General features: G+C 28.9%; 2 protein-coding genes across 2 annotated transcripts in view; one reads left to right on the top strand and one right to left on the bottom strand.

The window, feature by feature from the left end:
• Positions 1–3,060, bottom strand: part of LOC149887972 (uncharacterized) — a 4,385-nt gene extending 1,325 nt beyond the window's left edge. The window contains exons 1-3 of the mRNA XM_090088543.1: positions 2,912–3,060; positions 2,114–2,220; positions 1–1,874 (exon numbers count right to left, since the gene is read on the bottom strand). The exon at positions 1–1,874 is cut by the window's left edge and continues 1,325 nt beyond it. Of these exons, the coding sequence (XP_089944669.1) occupies positions 1,271–1,874; positions 2,114–2,217 (708 nt within the window). The 5' untranslated portion in view covers positions 2,218–2,220; positions 2,912–3,060 and the 3' untranslated portion in view covers positions 1–1,270. The remainder of the gene's footprint in view (positions 1,875–2,113; positions 2,221–2,911) is intronic.
• Positions 3,061–11,804: 8,744 nt separating this feature from the next.
• LOC145188817 (solute carrier family 35 member F4-like) lies at positions 11,805–21,729 on the top strand. Its single transcript, XM_090088166.1, has 5 exons — positions 11,805–12,183; positions 13,744–14,002; positions 17,088–17,319; positions 20,699–20,824; positions 21,131–21,729. The coding sequence occupies exons 1-5, from the start codon at positions 12,018–12,020 to the stop codon at positions 21,596–21,598; spliced, it is 1,251 nt and encodes a 416-aa protein (XP_089944292.1). The 5' UTR covers positions 11,805–12,017; the 3' UTR covers positions 21,599–21,729.
• Positions 21,730–22,435: the final 706 nt, after the last annotated feature.

Genomic DNA, 22,435 nt, shown 5'->3' with positions numbered 1-22,435 from the left:
TTAAACGTTTACATTTACTTCCCCCTGGAAAATGCATGCAACTGCTATGTTTTTTCTATTAGCTGTTCTGACTACAACTTCGAGCTACAGCTTAAGAAAAAAAGTAGGGCACATACCAACCTCTTCGCCAGAGACATTTGATCATGGAGATTTGAATCGACCTGTGGATATATTTAATATAAGCAGTGACTTTCTAAACCCATTTGAAAAAATGGTTGAGCTGGAAGAAATTTTTAATAAACCAAATGAAATGCAGAAAGGATGAAATGAAAATAAGATTAACGGTAAAGTTGATTATATAAAAAATTTTGTCAGAAACGCGACGTATTATCACATGAATAGTTAAAGTGGAAATGGACACCCAACAAACGTTAAAAGCACGTGGAAACTAATAAATTTGTCTTCGTTGATTTCAGATTTGGACTCGATTAAATGAGTTTCGGTAGCTTCGGCGTCTAAAAGAACTTGACTCTTTTGATCTTACTACTTTCATTGTGCACTTTTTTAAAGATTGGTTAAAACGATAATTAATTGAAAAACTTCTTTGTTATGTTTTTTATCATCTACTTGTTGAGCATTAAAAAACTGAAGTGCAAGCTTGCGATGAGGTAAAGAAGTTTCATTTTAATCGTCAAGCTTGAATGGCATCAATCTCTTTAATCGTTTTCAATGGCACAAAATTAACGCAAGAAGTGCAAAGAAAAAAGTTTATTTAAATCTCGTCTTATTATTAGTATATATTTTGTTATTTATTTTTAATTGAATCGTAAGGCTTTGTTTACGCAGAACATTTTCTGGAATAAAACAGAAAAAACTTCATATATTTACTATTGTTGTTGTGGTTGGTGTTGTTGCAACTATTATTTAAACTATTAAGATTTGTTATTCTTTGGTAAACCTTTTTAAGTTAACGAACTTTTACATCATTTACTTTGAATTAAGATATAAATAAACTAAGAAAAAAAAAATATTCAAAATTTTCCCTCAAAAATTTATAAGTATCATCATTTCCTTTAAGTTTCATCAAAGCACACAAAAAATATTGCTGAAATAAAAAAAATATTGCTAAAATAAAAAAATATTGCTGAAATAAAAAAATAGAGCTGCAATGTGGATTAGTTTGATCCCAGGGAATGAATTTTGTTTTTTAGAAATCGAATTTTGTTTCTTAGAAATCGAATTTTGTTTCTTAGAAATCGAATTTCTGATATTTTATGGTTAAATTTTATTTTGTTGAAGTTTTTTTAATGGTTTCCATTAAAACGATGTTTTATGACGCAGTTGTATATTCTTTAACATTAATATGAGTAGTGATCGTACCATTTGAGTTTCTTTTTATTGTATAATCTTTCGTAACTGTGTCTATCTCTTTATATCCACTTTCTGTCGCAATTTCTTTTGAATTTCCTTCATCGCTAAAATCTTGAGTAAAACCTAACTGATACTTCCTTTCATAATACGATTTTGTTCCGAAAATGTCTCCTATTAGTTCATCACTTGTTTTCCTATAAGGGGTACTAGATTGAAAAGGATCCGAGAAAAGATCATTATCAGCAGTATGGCTGCTTGTTTTTTTTATGTACTCTGTGTTAGAAATTTCGCTTATATTTTTTAATGAGCTTTGTTTGATGTTTAAGTCAAAATTGCTTTTTATTGGTGGCATGCTAGTACTTTGTTGGTTTGATAAGTCGCTTTCCATTTTATCAATTGAATTAGCAAACGAAAAATCAGTCTTAAAACTATCTGATGAAACATCAAACCCACGGTTAATATCTCCAACAACTTTGAATTTTATAGTGTCTGCAACAGGCTTTTCTGTTTCTCCTCTTTCGTCAATTTTTTTCTCAATGGATCCTTGGTTGTTTGCTTTTTTCCTTTTAAAAATAATACGAATATAGTTTTAAAAATAATAATTCAGCTATGATGTTCTCATTTTAAACGTCATATTCGTTTAAGAATTTAGTTTATGCATTAATTTTTTTAAGTGTGTCGTGTTACAACTTTAGTTAAAAATTTATTACTAAGCATTGTATGTAATGTTTTTTTTTTACATTTAAATGCGATTCTCAATTTCAAAAAGTTTATTGAACTTAACATTAAGCTAAAATGAAACCTTTTTCGAACAAGACACCAAGTCACACAAAGCATAGCTAAGATAAGGATGCATGAGACTGGTATGATGACCATGTTCAGTATTTCTCTTTTTGTGGGCCTCATAATCTAAAGAAAAGAAAAGTAAAATATTTTGAACAAAGTGGATGTCATAGAAAGTGTTACGTGCAAGTGTGGAAAAGCAAAACAAAACTAAGAGAATATATTGAACAAAGCGGATGGCAAAGAAAGCGTTACGCGGAAGTGTGGATAACTGCATTCTTCCATAATTCAACATAATTAATAGAATTGTAAAAGCGAAAAAATCTCTATTAATAATTTTTCTCAAGCATAAAAAAAAGATATATAGCAACAACAAATAAGAAGCAGCAACTTCTTCAAAGATATTAAGAATACTGCAAACAACATGAGACAAACTTGAGGTATTTGTTCTGCGAACTCCAAGTGCATAAATTTTATAACAGCCGTTATATATATATATATATATATATATATATATATATATATATATATATATATATATATATATATATATATATATATATATCATAAATTGTTTCTTTTTATCATATTGCTCAAAAATTATACATTTAACATGTATGTAATACATATTTATATGTAATAGTGCACACACAATTCTCATCACTTAGCGAAATCTTACTACGTTACCGCGACTTCTCACCACAAATTAAATATACCATTGCAGGGCATAACTAGCATTACATTATTATTTTTTGTTCTTATTATTTAAGATAAAAATCTTGATCAAAGCTAAATAACACATTGAAGTTTTACTCACCCTCAGATTGAAACAAATTTTTTTGCGAAAATGTTTTGTGAGTTTTTTTGTTAACACCTCTGACTTCTTTTTTTCTTACAATAAACTTGAATGAAACTGAAATTTTTATTCTTCTCGTTCTTCTTTGTCAAAGTTTACACAAGAACATAAAAACGGTTTAATAAACAAATGATAAATTATTAATTGCTGACGTTTGCATTGCAGCAGTTTACGATTATATCGTTAATTTAGAAGGCAGATATTTGCATATTCAGCATTAAGATTTTATTTTTTCAAAAGGGTTAGGAAGTATGCATTTCTTCAACTGTCAAATTTTTCAGTTGCGATTTGTTTGGGGAAAAGATGCTTGTATGTTTAACAATCAAAAATTCTGGTCTTTAAATTCGCGTGTTATCAGTTTTTTAAGAATTCGAAAAAAACGGTGAAATTATTCTTTTAAACCGGAACCTGTTTTTAATTTTTTATGTAAACATATCAAGAAATGGAAGAGGTGCAAAAGTCCAATTTTTTTTTTTAATTTTCTCTTTAGAAAACAAAAAGAGGACGGAAAATCTTTGGGGAAATTAATCCTATTTTGGGGTTATAAAAAAAACTGCATATTTTGTCGTGAATCAGTAAAAATACTTAAAAAAAAAAAAAAAAAGTTTAAAACACATCAATAAATTTAACATCACATAATAATAATTAAATTTGATATTGCATAATAATTAATAGATTTAAAATTGTATAATGATAAATAATTAACATTATGTAATGGTAAATAAACTTTATACGACTTTAAAAGGAAACTCAAACAACTTTTTCAGGCACCAAGAAAGCTCTGTTTCGACGCAAAAAAATTGAAGCATTACAACGTAAAGTTTAAGCTTAAAATGGATAACATCAATAAAGTTTTAAAAGTGCAGCTTATACGCATTCCCCTAATGTTTAATAAATGTAAAAAATTATTAGTATTGATGCTCATCAATAAAATTTTCAAATTGAAAACTTAAACTTTGAATTAAATAAAAAAACAACAACACAGCTTTAATAAAAAAGTTATTCATTCAACAATAAAACTGCTTCAGTGGAACTACATTTGTTCATCAAGCTGATTAATAATTTAATTCGCAATCGGGTAAATGATTTCGTATAAAAATTCTGTATAAGAATTATGCTGGCACCAACATGAGTATAACATTATCTAAAGGAAGAACGGAGACAAGAATGACGATATACTAATTTATTACCATTAGAAATTTTTTTTGAAATCCAAGGAAGCATGACTGCGATATCATAATGATTATGACAGCGTATTTCGCAGTTTGAGTTACTTAGTAGTCTGATTAACTGGCTTAAACTTGATAAAGAATGATTTAAAATGCCTGAATACTTTTATGATCATCAAATTAGTGCAAAAGTAACATAAACACCATAGTAACAAGTAAGCATATTGCACACATTTAAAAGGTCATTTTGTAACATGATTTAATAAAAAGTAGAACATGTGCAGCCATTTTAACATTTGAAGTTAATAATTGAAAATTTTAACTTTCCAAACAAACTTTTTCCAGATTTTCTGACAAAAGTCTCTTTCTTTTATTTGAAAGAATACCTCCAGAAGTTGAAAACAACCTTTCAACTTCTGTAAATATTGGTGGAGGTGTAGGAATCTCTTTGTTATTTTTGCCAAAACAAACTTTGTTTTTAATCTTGTCTATTCTTTATTTTCTTTACAAAAGTCTAAACAGTATAAAGACATTGGGCATTCTAGGAAGGTCAAATAACTTCATGATTGTTGTCACAATTATGATGTATACACTAATGTAAACAACTCCTCCAGAGAGCTATTAAGACCACTCTGGAGTGAAAAAAGCTCCTTTTTGATCACAAGTTGAATTTAATGATTTAAACACGTAGCAGATTTGTATATACACTCTTGTTCTTTGAAAGCTGCTTTTACATTTGCCGCATCATCTCTTAAGCAGACTGTGATCTTTCCTTTCGCTCCCTCTCTTTTATACATTCTCAAGCCCCTGGAAATGTTTAAAGCAGTTTGTCAAGCATGTTTTTCATTGGAAGCTTAATTATATCTTCAGCTAAATTGAGCATGCTGGGTTTGAATTTTTTACTTTCAATGTCAAAGTTTGGTGTAAAAACTGCATGCTGGTGTAAAAATCCTAGACTATTCACAACTGATCAAGACTGTAAGTCGAAGAGAATCATTTTAAACATAGACCTGTAAAATATCAAACCTTTTTCTGAGTTTGAGTCAGTTTCTGAATTATTGTCAACCTAGACAGGAATTGCAGATTTTAACATTTCAATCTTCAGCTGCTTTGATCTGATGTCAAATAAGGCTATTGCTCTTTTTTTACTTATAAGTGGCTCAAACTGATCTGAAGTTGGCATATTTTTAGGACTGCTGGTTGTTGTTGTGAAAATTCAACATGAAATAATTTTTGTTAAAATTACTGATTTTGGTTGTTTAATAAATATGACGTCACTTAAATAATGATTTGAGAATAATAGCTTAAATTAACTGCGTAAATGCGTTTTCAATTTAAATCCAAGTTTCCGTTCACGGTAAATGCGTTTTCAATTTAAATCCAAGTTATTACAGATTCTTTTGATCGGTTTTTAATTTATCCGTACCTTGATGTGTACTAGTAAAATTTCCACTATTTTTGTTGGTTTTTTTATTTTCTATGGTTTTAAAAATTTATAGAAAAACATTTACTATTAATAATATTCTATTTCTATCCCATATTTGGATTAAAATTGAATAAATAAATTTGTTTTCAAATCTAGCCCGTAAATTTTGAGTTTGAAATAATGTTGACACCACATTAAAAAACCCATTTTGAAAAAAAATAATTTTTGGTGAAAAATGACAATGAAGTTAAAATGAAGACTTTTATCAGCTTTCAAAATAAACATCTCATTATTTCTGTTTTATGAAAATAACTCATCAACTCTTCTTCTTCAGCTTAATTGTAAATTCTTCTAGTTCTGTATACTAAAATTTATCATTGGCCGTTTTACAATATTTTTGATGTTACATCGGCAGTGAACTGCCGATGTAACATCAAAAATATTGTAAAACGCCCAATGCACAGTGGGCCAGTGACTGGACAAAAGTATAAAAACCAAAGTCAGAATTTTAATGTCATAATGGTTTTAATCAATTATATAGATATTATAAAACAGTTTAAAACTGTTTATATACACTTAAAATTTTAATGGATATACAAATGATGTGGTTGAAGTAGACGCAAATGTAAATTAGAAAAAAAAAATTATAAAGAGAAAAATGTTGTTTAAAAAATCGATGGAAATAAATAACATTTACATAAAATATTGCGCTTTTTAAAATATTATATTATAACTCTATATATTATCTGGATTTTAAAAGTTGTTTGACTCAAATTGGTATGTAATTAACAAATTTGCAGCTACTTTAAACAAGCTTATTATTTTGTATTTTATTGTATGACTTTTGTTTTTATTTGACAAAGTATTTTTTTTTATTGCTACATCTTGCTTTTATACTTAGATATTTTGAAGCTTCTATATGTTTCCTTTAATAATTTCATAAATATGGCTGCCACTAGGTGCCACCTTGGTTTTCTTTCACATTTGAACATCTCTTTCCTAACAAAAAATCTGTAATTGCGCTCAAAAATTTTTATTTGCACAAAATTTTAAAAAACGCGGAAAACATATAATACGATCTTACTCATGCTAATCGTAGTACTGAACAATAATATATATATATATATATATATATATATATATATATATATATATATATATATATATATATATATATATATATATATATATATATATATATATATCGTAATTCAAATTTAGTTCTTGTTAATTTAGCGCTTGTCAAACCAAATGGATTTAATAATCTATTTTAATTGGTTTGGTTGGGGTTACTCATTTTAGATGTTGAACTGCTGTTTTTATTTAGGCTTAATGAGTGTCACAAGAAACGAAATTCACTAGTTTATCAGACTCAACAGTCTGTCAATACATAAAAAAGAAGACTGTATACTTGTATACAACTTTATTAAAGAACATGATTTGAAGTTTCAAGGCAAAAAGTTTGAGAGTCAATTTCATTTATTTATTTCTGAATATGGTAAAAGATGACTCGAAGTAAACGAACCGATGCAAAGTTTATTAGGAAGAATTCAGCTTGGCTTGAAAATGATTTTAATACCACATTAGTGAAGGAGAGTAAAAATAAACAACTCGGCAGACCTACATTACCATTTGAAGATTCGTCTTCAAAAACAAAGAAAAGAAAAGTTGCAACTTTGTCAGCTTCAAATTCTTGTGAGCTGTTGTTTGCTAGTGGCACACACCTGTGGAAAGAAGGTAGAAGAAAAGATGCTCAGATAGCAATAAAGTTGGCTAATAACAAAGATGCTGAACTAGATCATTCTGATAATACATCTGAAGAAGCGTTGGCTCTTTTGTTAGATAATGAGATGAGCAAATCTCAGTATCAGCGCTTAAGAAACAATGCGAAAAGCAAAAAAAGTAATTTATATCCACCATACAATGATGTACGTGAAGCAAAAGAGAGGTGTTTGCCTAGTCGTGAATCATGGACAGCAACAGATTACTCTGCAGGCATCAATTTCCAAGCATTGGTAGATCATACTGTTCTGCGGCTGTTGGAAGTACAACATGATGTTATCAATTCGTTTGTTTTTGATAGGCTAGTTCTGCGCTCAAAGGTAGGTTTTGATGGGTCAACTGGGCAAAACATTTATACACAAGTTACTGATGAGCTGGAAAACAGAAGCTTTGTCCAAGAAGCAAGTTTGTTTCTTATCTGCTTTGTACCACTTGAATTGACAGGATTCTCTGGTGAAGTGGAGAAGATTGTTTGGAGAAATCCACATCCGTCATCAACATTGTTCTGCCGAATTGTGCGGTTTAGGTTTGTAAAGGAGACAACTGATGTAATGAATGCAGAGCATCAATTTCTTGAAAATGCTATTGGAAACTTAACTACAACTGCTGTGCCTAAGTATGAAAACTTAACTGTTCTTCACAAAGTTGATGTTACTATGATAGATGGAAAAGTAGCCACTGCATTATCTACAGTTACTAATTCAAGTCAGTGCTGCTCAGTTTGTGGTTCAATACCAACTCAAATGAACCAACTTAATATTGTTTGCAATTTGCCATTAACTCCAACCGGATTGAAGTATGGTTTGTCAACACTTCATGCATGGATTCGTAGCATGGAGTGTTTGTTAAAAGTCGGCTACAAAGCTGAAGTGAAGAAATGGGCATCAAGGTCAGATGCAGACAAAGAAAAAGTTAAAGCTAAAAAGAATTTAGTTCAATCTCGGTTCAGAAATGAAGTTGGGCTGGTGATTGATATCCCCAGGTCTGGTGGTTCTGGATCATCAAATAATGGCAATACTGCCCGACGCTTCTTCAGAAATGCTGAACAAACAGCAGCAATTATTAATGTTGATGTGCATTTAATTAAAAGGATATATGTTGTGCTTTGTACTTTGTCATCTGGTTTTATGATTGATGCCGATAAATTAAAAGACTATTGCTTAGAAACAGCACAGCTTTTTATAAAACTTTATCCCTGGTACTATATGCCACAGAGCTTGCACAAAATCTTGATACATGGGTGGCAGGTTGTTGATGAGATGGTGTTGCCAATTGGGATGATGAGTGAAGAGGCCTTAGAAGCACGAAATAAAGACTTTAAAAAGTTCCGTGAATTTTTTTCAAGGAAGTGTTCGCGTTTAAAGACAAACGAAGACCTTTTACGGCGCTTTATGTGCTCATCCGATCCAGTAATCAGTGCTTTACGATCACCTAAGCACCCTAAAAAAGAAAATTTTCTAGATGGTGTTGTGCAACTCTTAAAAGAAAGCCATTCTTTTATTTTGTAATTTCGCCTGAATTATGTTGTACATAATTATTTTGTATTTTTAAATATGTAGACCTACCACTTACTAAGCTTGTACTACTTGTAGCATACATTGTCAAAGATTTTCGGTGATTGTGAATGCATGGGTACAATAACACCCATACAAATTTGAAAAGTAATGTAGAAGCTTGTAAAATCTGCTAATTAGAAAAACTAATTAACTAAGCTAGAATATAATTATTTTACAGGAAACCAAGTTTATCTAGCAACGAGTAATAGCACGTGTAATAACACTAGTTAATATGACACGTGTAATAACACATATTAAACTGAAAAAAGAATTGCTTTCTGCGAGCGAGGATCAAAGGGAGGATTTCATAATAAAACACGTGCTAAATAGTGTACTTAGCACAAATAAAACATATACAACTAATAAAATTTAGCTGTTGCTAAGTAAAATTAGGTATCCATAGCAACTAAATAAAAAATATATTTACTTTTTTAAAAAGCGTGACCTCATATTGGTACTTATGTAAAATTTGGTGAACATAGCACTTGTAAAAATATCTTAAAATGTTTTTGCTACCCAAAATTAGGTATCCATAGCAACGAATTACAAAAATAACACCTTCATAAGAAGCGCAGACATCATATTATTACTCATCCTAATTTTAGTCAATATAGCCCTAATATTAAATTAGTTATGAACTTTGTCCAGTAAAAGTGAATTCTGGCCCACTGTGCAATGATAAATTTTAGTATACAGAACTAGAAGAAAACAGGGCGCCATTTTTTTTAAAATTATATTTAACTAAAACAATTTCTTAAAAGGAAATGATTTTTTCACAGGTAAAAATTGTCAGAGTTTTGTTAACAAAAACAAAGTGAATTCGATCAGTTACAAGAAATCTATGCCAATCCCAAAGAGATCTTGCCAAAAAGTTCGCATGCAGTCGTTTCCACATCAGAAAAGCACTCAAGAGCAAAGGTTTGAAGGCTTACACTAAAAAACAAATTCCGAAACGATCAATTGCTGGAAAATTAAAAGCAATTCGCCGCGCAAGGAAGCTCGTCAAACTTTTCAACCGAGAAAATTTATGCATCATTGAAGACGACGACGAAACGTACTGCAAAAAGGATTTCTCACAGTTGTCCGGTCATCAATATTAACATCAGTCAAAAAGTGTCCATGTCAGCAAACAAATTATGTATATCCTGACAGAAAAGTTTCTCCAAAGATCCTCGTGTGGCAAGTGATTTGTTCTTGTGGCCTTAATAGGTCTCCATTCGTCACTCAAAAGACTTTCACTTCCAATTTGTACTTCACCAAGTATTTTCAGAAACATCTTTTGCCATTTATTAACAAACACTACAAGGCAGTTTTATTCTTGCCGGATTCGGCAACGATTCAATACTCCAAGAAGACAAAGAGTGGTACAATCAAAATGGCATCGAAGTTGTTCTTGTAAGATGCGGATCCTCTGAACTGCTCTGAGCAGCAAGTAATCGAGAGTGACTGGGCACTAACAAAAGGAATCTTTTTGAATAGCAATAACTCAGCGAAAGATGACGAAGAATTTAAGAAAAAATGGATAGCAGCATCGAAAAAGATTACTGAAAGCAAGATCCAATGGTATAATAAACTTCAATATAAAAAAAAACTTGGAATTAATTTGTTAGGTATTTCTAGAGTTGATTATATCCGAGCTGAAAGTTTTGAACCTAATCAATAGACGGTCGATTCCACAGGCGAAGAAGTCACAGCTCTTGAACGAAACCCACGCTTTGACATCGGTTATCCAAATAGTCGTAAACTTTTATCGTTTACCAATTTTTTAATGAGTGATTGATGTGATAGTGGGAGCTTAGTTCGGTGAATATGGCGGATGTGGGAGAAATTCTCATCCTTGATTGGTGATCGATTTGACGACACGATGTTCAACATGAGGACGGGCATTATTGTGGTGGAAGACAGATGGTTATTTATTTGTGATCATTTCGTCTCAATTACAGCATGAAAGCAGTCAAGCTAATGAACTATCGCTTCTCATTTCTGTCCATAATACACCGCTATTTATGGTTGTCTTCTCATTCCATCAATAAATGCCGTTCTGTTCCACAATGCATACCCGATAGCCTTCTTACAATGACATCTTTTAGTACTCATTTTGGAGAAATACCTTGCGAGACGCAAACCTTTTTTTATCACGTTTTCGAAGAGTACCCATGATTCATCACCCGTGACAAGATTCTTCAAAAACGGAACTTACCCATTTTATTGAAATAAATCTATGAAAATGTAGAAAATTTCGGCTTTGTTGTTGTCAGAGAGTTCGTGAGAAATCAATCCAGCCAATTTCCAAACCTTCCCTCACTTTTTGAAGCGGCCAACAACCGTGGTTTGGTTGACATTTAAGTCATGGACTTGTATTCGTGTTTTCAGGCTTTTGTCTTATTCAACGGTTCTTCATTTGCTAGGATCATGTCGCCATGCTTGAACCATCTTTCAACTTGACTTTTGCTGATTCCCTTTGTTCATTGAGATTGCAAAATGACTCGACCGCTGACCAATCTTTTTCAAAATTGTACAGCTGAACCAAGGCCGATTCTAAGTATGATTATTCAACACAAATTTTTGTTAATCAAAAAGTAAACAAAATTATTTTTTTAAAAAAAACAAATAAAACACCAACTTTTTAAATGAAAAAAAGCGCGAAAAAATTCGAAATAATTACGCACACACTCAAAACGACAACAAGAAAGAGGAAAACAAAACAAAAAACAAACAAGCATTTACTTCGAAACACATGTATTCATAACGAAGTGATTTGCTGATGTCAATGCTTGAACTTATTATGATTTTAAACATCCTGGGTGGCCTATTTCGTCATCATTCTTTTAACGATTTTTAATAACATTGAAAAAAAAAGTTGACGCACAAAAAAAAAGTTACTAAGTGTGAATATATACCTTAATCAAAAACTTATCTTTGTTCTTCATGCTTCCGATATTGTCGTATAGCTATAAGCAATATTTTACGTAAATTACAAAAACTGGTCCTTTGCTTTTTGGATTCATTATCAGCTTTTTTTGAAAAAGTTTATGTTCTATTTTTTTTGGAGAACTGGCTTGTGAAATTTAAAAGCTTATTCTTTTAATGACATTAGTAAAAGCTTATTTGTTTTTAGAGTTACCCATTACACAATGAGTTCCGTAGACGAAGATAAAAAAGACTTTTCTAAGGAAAGTTTAATTGACCATTCGCATAGTGGTAGTGTTCTACATATTGATTCGCATCCAGAAGATCAAAAAGAAGATTATCATGAAGTTATAAAGATAATTGACGAAAAGATTGCTACTGTAAATAGTGGTATGTATGTATGGAACATTTACAAAATAAACACACATACACGCAGATATATATATATATATATATATATATATATATATATATATATATATATATATATATATATATATATATATATATATATATTTAAGATCAATTTTATAGTTGAACTATAATTGTTTTTATATTGTTTATGGTTATTCTTTCGAATTGTTCTTTTGGACTAGACCTTTTTTGTTACTTAAAACAAACGTTATTTGATTAACTACTTGATTAAATTGAAATTCACTATTTTAACTAAAAAAGCAGTCATAAGTCTATTATCCCTGTAAATGTTTCATATATAAAAAAAAAAAAAAATGTTGTTTATAAAAAAGTAGAAATAATAGTTGTATGCTGTGTATATATAAAGATGATGTATATTTGTATACAAGTTCTAAAGCAAAAATGATGTTAAGCCAATACTCAGTTAAATATTTGGTAGTGCTTGAGCCAAAATAAAGACCAGCATCTTACTAATATAATTTTGAGTATATAAACTATTATTGTTGTTGTTGTTGTTGTTGCTGTTGTTGTTGCTGTTGTTGTTGTTGTTGTTTTTGTTGTTGTTGTTGTTGTTATTATTATTATTATTATTATTATTATTATTATTATTATTATTATTATTATTATTATTATTATATTTATTTATTACTATTATTACTGTTATTACTATTATTATATTATATTATTATTATTATTATATTATTATTATTATTATTATTATTATTATTATTATTATTATTATTATTATTATTATTATTATTATTATTACTATTATTATTATTATTATTATTATTATTATTATTATTATTATTATTATTATTATTATTATTATTATTATTATTATTATTATTACTATTATTATTATTATTATTATTATTATTATTATTATTATTATTATTTATTTTGACAAACAAATGTTGTAGACTTTAGTAACAAAGGTTTCAAATTAAAATCTCATTTTTATTAATTTGATCAACATTTTTGCTTTGGAAATAGATAAAAATTTACTTCATGATTTTACACTGATTTTGGCCTTAACAATATGAATAAAGCTATTAAATCACATAATCTAATGTAAAATTTTGTTATTCTTAAAAGCTGAACTGAGACCTGCTTTTGTTGGATTTCGAACTTATCTTTAGATTTGAGATAAAAGCTGTAGTAGATATTGTTTTTGACTTTCATTCTTTGTTAAAGCTGCATTACACAATTGGATAAATAAAACCCTTTCAATCTTCTCTCTGGTGAAAAAAAATTAAAAGATCATTGAGCTTTCACTTTAATTGCAACTTTGTACCTTTGTGGCAATTAAAATTAAATTATGTTAAAAACCAAATATATTTTTATAACTTGTTTTGTCATTTTTGTTTATATTATCTTAATTTAAAAATCATCATTGAGTATTTGTTTTACTGTTCTACAAGTTTTTTTAAACTGCACTCACTTAAATTATCTCCTCTTTTTCCTATTATAAGCAATAAGACTAATTACTGTCATATAAATTCACGTTTGCTACTTATTATTATTATTTTCTAGTCATTCCAAGTTCTTCTACAAGCTTCTGTGGGTGTTCTGCCTCATTGTTCAAGTTAGTAACAGGAATTGTTATAGTGTTGCTCATTTCAATTTCTAGCACAGGGGCCACACAATTTGGCAAAAGTGCATTTTCAGCAGATTTTAAAGCTCCATTTTTCACCACTTGGTTTTCAACTTGTTTTATGATTATAACATATCCAGTTTATATGGTCAGTTTAATCTTCAAAAAATCAGCATTCAGGCTAAAATCATTTCTACGGTATGTTTTGCCTCTATTTTCTAAACTCTTCTTTTTTTTATGTAAAAAAAAAAAGGTATGTTGTTCATTTTATGATGTAAACTTTGCAAATGAAAAATAAGAATAGTTAGAATATATTATAAAATAATTTGAATTTTATAAATGTCTAGGATATTTAAAAGTCAGTTTAAGACTGGTTAATTAAATCCTAAGGTCTAATCATTTGTTTATCTATTATGTTTTCAGTAGCTTAACGCAGCGTTTAGCTTCTTTTTTTTCTTTTGTGCTTTGAACATTAAGTAGATGATTGAGACTGGGCACCAAAAGAAATCATTTGTCAGTTATGTATGGGAACCTTTTGTGTACCCCTGACCACTTTTTGTATTTTTTGTCTAGACTATTGAATCAATTTCAGCCAGTCAAAGTTTGTGTTATTTTTTCATATTTTGCACAAAAAATTTTCTGACTTTTTTCTCATTCAACCAAGAAATATCATTTTTGAGTGTTTTGATAAAGTAGCTAAGTGTTCAATGGTACAATATGGGGATTGTACCTGGGTCAAATCATTATATTTCAACCAATGGCCTGTGGGGCACCATCTCTGATTTTCCTGATTGTACCTTTGATTGAGATGCAATTAGAAATGAACTCATTGTTCCTAGGATTACCGATTTTAAAACCTTTTTGCTTAATGGAATTATATATTTGAAGTAATTATATTGATATCAATAGGAAGTAATTGGTGATGATGTGATCATATCAAAAATCTGGCTCAAGGTACACAAATCTCCCCTAAATAGGTTTGTCACTTAGAAATCTCTCAAAACCGAACTACAAGTATTTTTTAGTTTTAAAAATTGTGAATTAATAGTTGTTGTATACTGTACAGTAAAAGATGTCAGATCAATATCAAACATAATGGCGTCTAGATGATCCATGACCGACAATTAAGATACTTAATTTTGTAAACCAACAAATTCAATAACTTCTGCCATATGTCAAGAGTGTTTTTTTCCACTCTCAAATGTCCTGAAACAATTTCATTTTTCTTGATTTTTTCTGATTCATTATCAAGTGTATTTACTCCAAAATTGATTTTATTAGAATTTTCATCATTTAAACTCATCTCAGACTGTTGATTAAAAATATTCTGTTTTGGTTTTATTTGTTTTGAAGAGGGTATTTGAAGTTCTTCATTATTAGAAGTTCTTCATTATTAGATTTTAAATATAAAATAATTTTCATTACAGGTGTATCAGTTAAAATGCTTGAATTTCCCTTTTCACCTTTTTCTGTAATAGTTGCCTTTCTTCTCTTAAAGGAAAAAACCCAGTACATTTAAAGTTGTTAATAATATTATTTGGTATACAAGTGCAAGGGTAACCCTGAGGAACAAGGTAAGATATATCATAAATTGTAACCGGTTTACCAACATTTCCTAAAGATACCATCCAGTTATAAAAAAACCTTCAATGGATCAAATCACCACAATTGAAAATTGTTTTATGCCTTAATAGTAAACTTTCATGGTTATCCATTGATAAAAGACTTCTTCAAGGTCATACATTAGGAGGAACGCCATTCAATAATTTAGCACATGGAAATACAAGTAATGTTGGGATGCTATTTCTAGTAGCATTAATCATGGCTGTAATCATAATTACACTATTGCCTTGTTCTGCACTAGTCATATTCCTACTAGTTTTTTGCCTTTTAAAACTATGATTTAAAAACTGTTTAATTACAGTTCCAAATGTTTAATAGTTCAAAATGATTACGTTCTAAAAGATTTTTATAACTTTTTTACACACTTTTTATGATTTCTTTATTAAATGTAGATAATCTGTCAAAACTTTGTTGGCTGTGGTTTATGTAGAGATAACTCATCATTAGATCTTCTTGCAAAAAAAATACCAACCTTTAAAAATACCAACTCCTTGGCATTTTAAAAGTAAAACATATTAACATATTAAATGATTATATATTTTTCTGCTCTTATGAGTGTACAGAAATTAAGTACAGCTATGTAATTAATAACAAAGTGGTAAAGACCTTTCCATTGGTTTTTACAAGTAAGAGTCATTATAATGTACAGCCATCTGATAAACTTTATAATTTTCATAAAACTGGCCTCTTAATCAAAGCAAAAAATCAAAGAGTAATATGGATCAGTCAAAGGTACAATATCTTATGCTGGTCAAGGGTACACAAGATTCTTTAACAATTATCATCTCAATCCCCATTTAGAGTTATCTAAATTTTTCCCATAAAAAAAAAAGAACAAAAAAAAATAAATAAATAAAATATAATGATGATGGTTAATGTTGATAATATCATTAAGCAAACAACTTTTTATGACATTTTTATTAAGAAAGTAAGATAAATACAAATATTTACTTATTATGAGCCAAAACATATAATTTTTCGTGGATCAACACAATTTATCCCAAGTCTTTTAAGGTAAGAAGGACAATCATGGACTAATATTTCAAATGGCACTTTATGTTTTTACAAAATAGTAATAGTAGGCCAACAGGACAGAGTGACCACTGTTAATAAACTGACTTTTAATTGTCCTAGACATTCATAAAATTCAAATTATTTTATATAACATTTTCTAATAATATATATTTTTTCTTCTGCTAAGTTTACAGTTCCCCCATTAGCAATTATACCAAAATAATTATTGGAAAATGAAAAGTTTTATAATAATCAGAAAATTCTAACTGAAAATTTATGCTTAACATTATAAAAATAACTTATAACATTTGTCATTATTTGTTACGTAAATTGAATTATAAGTTTTAATATTATAAAAATAACTTATAACATTTGTCATTATTTGTTACGTAAATTGAATTATAGGTTTTAATATTGTAGAAATAACTTATAACATTTGTCATTATTTGTTACGTAAATTGAATTATAGGTTTTAATATTGTAGAAATAACTTATAACATTTGTCATTATTTGTTACGTAAATTGAATTTTAAGTTTTAAGATAAATGATGTAACAATGATCAGTCATTTTATGACCATTTTATTATTTTATTGATTATATTATTGGTGTAATATATTTAAAATATTGTACTTTTTTTTTTTTTAGTGAAAGTGGATTAATATTTGGTAGTCAAGGTTTTTGCATACAAAGACTGCTACTTTTTTCTTTACGCTACACCTTACCATTTTGTATTCTTTGGCTTGCTACTAACTACCTGTACTATAGATCACTCGAAAAGCTTTTTCCTGGCACAACCACAGCAGTATTTTCTTCATCGAGCTGCTTTGTGTACATACTATCCTTAATTTTTCTTAAAGATAACTTCTACATATTGAGGGTAATATAATTTTTATGTTACTTCATTTTAAAGTTATTATGTTTAATTGTTACAAAAAATAGTTATATTATACAATTAACATACTGAGCTCATGGGAATGAGGGGGGGGGGGAAAGTGATATAGCAGTTTGTATCAAAAACTTTAACTTACATTGGCTGTAGTTGTTATCAATAAAAAGTTAAAGTCTTAAGTTTAATTGTTGTTGTTCACCATGAGGTTATTTCTAAATTGTTTTGAAATGAACCGAGAGTTCTTTAGATTTATGAATGCACCCTAGTACTTTGAAGACCATGGAAGCAACAGCTAACAGTTCTAATTTATTTCATCAACTGACTGTTCATGGTTGTTACAATTTCTGCTCTGCTCTTTTTTAGAGTTTTTCTGTTGAAATTTTTTTTACGTCTAAGTTTTTTTAACCACTCTATCTAGTAGGTCAACATGAAATATAAACAGTTGAAAATGATTCAAAAACAGCTTTAAATCTTAATTTTTTGATAGTTTTTCTAAAACTGTGGAAGATTAACAAAATGAGGGGGTTCTAAAGTTAAATTGTTATATCTTTTGTGCACCTAAATAGATTTTTGTTCTTCTGCTCCAATTGGTGTGAATTTTTGTTCCTCTGCTCCAATTGGTGTGTAATTTGCAAACCATTATCATTTTGCATCAATATATACTTGACACATTACAAACATAAATCTCAAAATAAATATTCAGACAAGTATATTTGTATTGCAAGAATACCTATCTTTTCTTGAAACATTTTTTAAAGTATTAACATTATTAAAAATTAAAGGGCAAGAACTTTCAATATGGTTGACTAATCCTAATTCTACTATTGGGAGATGCACTTTTTAATGCCAAAAGTGCTGATGCTACTTGTTCTGCTCCAATGAAATCTGCAGCAGCCATTCTTCTAAGATTTTTATGGCAAGCTCCAGGAGTGCAGTAGTGAGGAAGTCCACTGCCAATAGTTGCAGCCATTTAGTGCAAAGTTTTTTAGAAGTTTGTGAGGTTTCCTGTATTAATTGTAGTGCTGAGTCTTGAACTCCGCTCAGTGGATGCTTTTCTTTTCCTCTGAGTTTTCCTCTGAGATTTTACAGTAGAAAAATGTGTAAGAGGTTTGATTGCAATTGTCTCAAAGTTGTAAAGTTGTGGCAGAACTTTTGTTTTACTATCACAGAGCTGCAAGAAACACATTGTTAATGTCACTCTCTCATCATTGAAGTTGAACTAATGGCACTTTCATCATCTTTCTGAACTAGTTGCAGAGTGTTTACCTTCTAGGTTTCACTCAATACTTGGTCACCTTTTTTCATACAGACATACAGACTGATTTTTGTCACTCTTTGTGTTTTGATTTTTCAAATTGATGGATACAGATTTAAAAAAACAAAACAAAACAAGATACTTTTCTTTGAAAATCATAAAAATGTTGATGCTTTTTCCATAAAAAAAATTTGTTTATTTTTATATTTTTGAAAGTTCTGTATTTTTACATTGGATCTCTCAAATTTTTTCAAAAAAAATGCTATTTTGAAAAAATTAAAATAACAAATATTTTCTGTTTTATATACTACAAATCTTGTTTTATATTTAAGTGTAGACCAAGCATTGTGCCTTAATAAGTAGATTTAACTTACTTGCAACAAGAGTCAATAAAAAAATCTTCAAGACCAAAAAATCCTTTTTGATTTTTATTCAGAATTTTAAATTTACTCCTTCTGGACTTCTATTGAGATGTACTATCACTCTATCGAAGGATTTTCTTAGGGTATTTCATTGATGTTAGATTCCCAAGTTTACAAACCACGATACAACTTTCAAACAATCCAGAGATGATGTTCATAAGCTTCACATTGAAAACCGAGATAAACTTCAGTTGATTGTGATGAAGGAATAGAAAAGGATGTTCAGATGGTGATGGTTCTTCTTTACATTTTGAACGATATTTAATATAATCACATTGTCAACCCCCAAATCAAATGCTGTTAGGTCAAACATGTTCTTAATGACCTTTAGAGAGTCCTTCATTAACATGCACAACAGGTTTAAAAAGTTTCCTGAAGGACTACACTTCACATAGATATGCCAGGACAATAATATCTTTTTCAAAAATATTTTACCACTCTTGAGTTTACATTTTTTAACATCTTAAAAGCTATCCAAATAATGGAATCTGTTAGAGTGATGTCATCTAACATGGCAGTTACATTTATCATTGTAATTACGGACCATAAAGTTATTATTCAATTCTGTAATAGTACGCGTGTTAATATGGCCGCTTCTTTATGTTAAGAAATATATTATATATGTAATATTAGTATTCCTCTATTATGAATAACCCCAACTTGACAGAGTCTATTTCTAACATCTACATCATAAGTGTTCATCTGTATACCAGTTCTACCAACATCTTTTCTTATCTCCTTTATTATTCCTAACACCACACAGTCTGGAAGATTATGGCTTATCTTCAAGTTCAAGATACATCTTCTATTTTATAAATGATATCTTGCTCTTTTTAGGTTCATGAAAATAATTTTTTTTCAAAAAAATTATGCAGATTTTAATATATTAAATTAGTTTCTTTTTACAAACCAATAATCTGACAAATTGTTTTATCAATTTAATGAGACACATTTGTTTGAAATTCAAGATTTTATATAAATCTATAGTAAATAGCCTCTAAATATGTAAAAAACTTTGATTTGAGGCATATGTTAAGTGCTTTGAGAACTAGAACAAAAAATGCCTCTAGTAAGCTACTGCTTATTAAAAATTATTTAAAAAAAAAAAAAAAAAAAAAGTGCTTAAATCAAAATCTATCAAAACTTATAAATAGATCTCAAATCTCATCAAAAATTTTAATTTTTTTTTTTTGATGCTCAAATTTGTCAAATTCCCTGAAGTTATCTAAAGCATTCTTGAGATCTGCAGCTGTTGGCAGAGGGTTGTTGTTGTTGTTGTTGTTGTTATCATTACTATTGCTATTATTGTTATTATTATTGTTGCTATTATTTTTGTTATCATTTTTGTTATTATTTTTGTTGCGTCATCAGTATGTTGTTTGAATAAAACAGTTTTAGAAAACCATCAAAAATGAAACGAAGATGCAGTTTTTGATTTGGAATTTACTGAAAAAAGTCGTTTTAAAAAATTTGAAGCAAAAAAACAAAAAACAATACAACTGAAAACCTTTAAAAAAGAGCAGTGTCTAGAAAATTGATCAATTTTCAGAAAGTTAAGACAAAATGTGGGAATATCATAGAAAAAGTTTTAATATTTATTGAAATAAAGGAAAATTAGGAAATTTTTTTTGTTTATTTATAGTTAATGGAAAGGAGCGATGCAGTTGCTTTACTTCTTTTTTATTTTTAGCTTGCTAGTATCTTACTATCTGTTGGAGGAATTATTCTTGTTAGCTACACATTGGGATTTGGAAACCCTGACTCTTTTGGGATATTATTTGTAATTCTTGCAGCTCTAGGCTCTGCCTTATATCAGGTTTAGTCATCTTTTTTTTTTCTCTTTGATGATGATGATGATGATGATGATGATGATGATGATGATGATGATGATGATGATGATGATGATGATGATGATGTGATGATGATGATGATGATGATGATGATGATGATGATGATGATGATGATGATGATGATGATGATGATGATGATGATGATGATGATGATGATGATGATGATGATGTGATGATGATGATGATGATGATGATGATGATGATGATGATGATGATGATGATGATGATGATGATGATGATGATGACTTAGTTAAATAAGTATGATCATTTAGGTGTCCTTTAAACGTGTAATGGGCTCACCAAGTGGCTGTCAAGTTGCACTTTTTCTCTCTATTCTTGGTGCATTAAGTATGCTCTTATTTTGGCCAATAATCCTTATAATGGATTATTACCACTATGAAAAGGTGGATTTATATAACATACCGTGGAAGTTTCTTATCGGAACATCATTATTCGGAGTGATTTTTAATTTCCTCATTAACTTTGGCATTTCTTTAACGTTTCCATTGTTCATATCTATTGGTGCTCTGCTGGGAATCCCTTTTAATGCTGCTGTAGATGCACTCTTCAGAGGAACTAAATTTGGGCACTATGAAATAGGAGCATTTATATTAATTTCATTTGGATTCATATTGATGTTGATACCCAATTCTAAATTAGAAACATATGAAAAAAAATTTTTTTGTAGTTTTTCTTTGAAGCAGAAGGGAGATAAAGAAGCTTCGCAATGTCAAATCTAAAAAAAAAAAAAGAAAAGAAAGAAAGAAATTTATTTCTATCATATATTTTAATATGATTGAAAATAAATTGTTTAGGAAATTTAAACCATTTTAAAGAATTTTTAAATTTTTTTTTTTTTTTCGTTTACTCTGCTTAGTTTTAATTTTTGCTATTATATAATATTGGTAGTTTACTATCAGTATTGTCAAAAAGCAACAACTTGATTAAGCAGATGTTCTACTCAAAGCTAGTTTTACCATTTTACACAAAAACTTAAGATTTAGATCTTGTGGCTTTAACTAAAAGTTTTTCAAAGACAGAAATTTTTGAAATGTGAAAGCCTCTTATTTTACTAAATTTTATTAAATTATTTTTTTTTATTCATGAGTTCAAGATTTTTTATATAAATGTATATGTAAAAAAGCTTAGAGTTGACCAGCATTTAAACCAAGTGCAAAGTGCAAACTAAATTTTAAAAAACAAGTGAAAGAATTGTTTATGGATCATTTTTTTTTTTTTGTGAGTGAGAAATTTTTTTTGTGAGTGAGAAATTTTAAGAGAGAAACTTTTATGTCATGCAGGATGACTAGAAGAAAATAGAGTTATGACTTGTAACAAGTTCTATAGGATATCGACAATTTTAGTTGTTAGTTTTTTTTTACATATGTTATTGAAGCATTTTTTACATTTAAGAATGTAGATGTGTTTTTTTTTAATTATTTTTTTTTTATCTTGTTTAGTAAACTTGTCCACCCGGCTACTTTTTTGCGTAACAAAATAAATGATTGTTCTATAAAATTTTCTACAATCTTTTAAAAAAAATTTCTATTTGTCTTCTAGTAAGTTTTGAAATTTTA

This window comes from Hydra viridissima, unplaced genomic scaffold (genome assembly GCF_058129835.1).
Source record: "Hydra viridissima isolate aposymbiotic clone 2 unplaced genomic scaffold, HvirCarnegie_v1 scaffold_5, whole genome shotgun sequence".
Classification (NCBI taxonomy): domain Eukaryota; kingdom Metazoa; phylum Cnidaria; class Hydrozoa; order Anthoathecata; family Hydridae; genus Hydra; species Hydra viridissima.
This window is presented reverse-complemented; position numbering and strand designations above follow the sequence as displayed.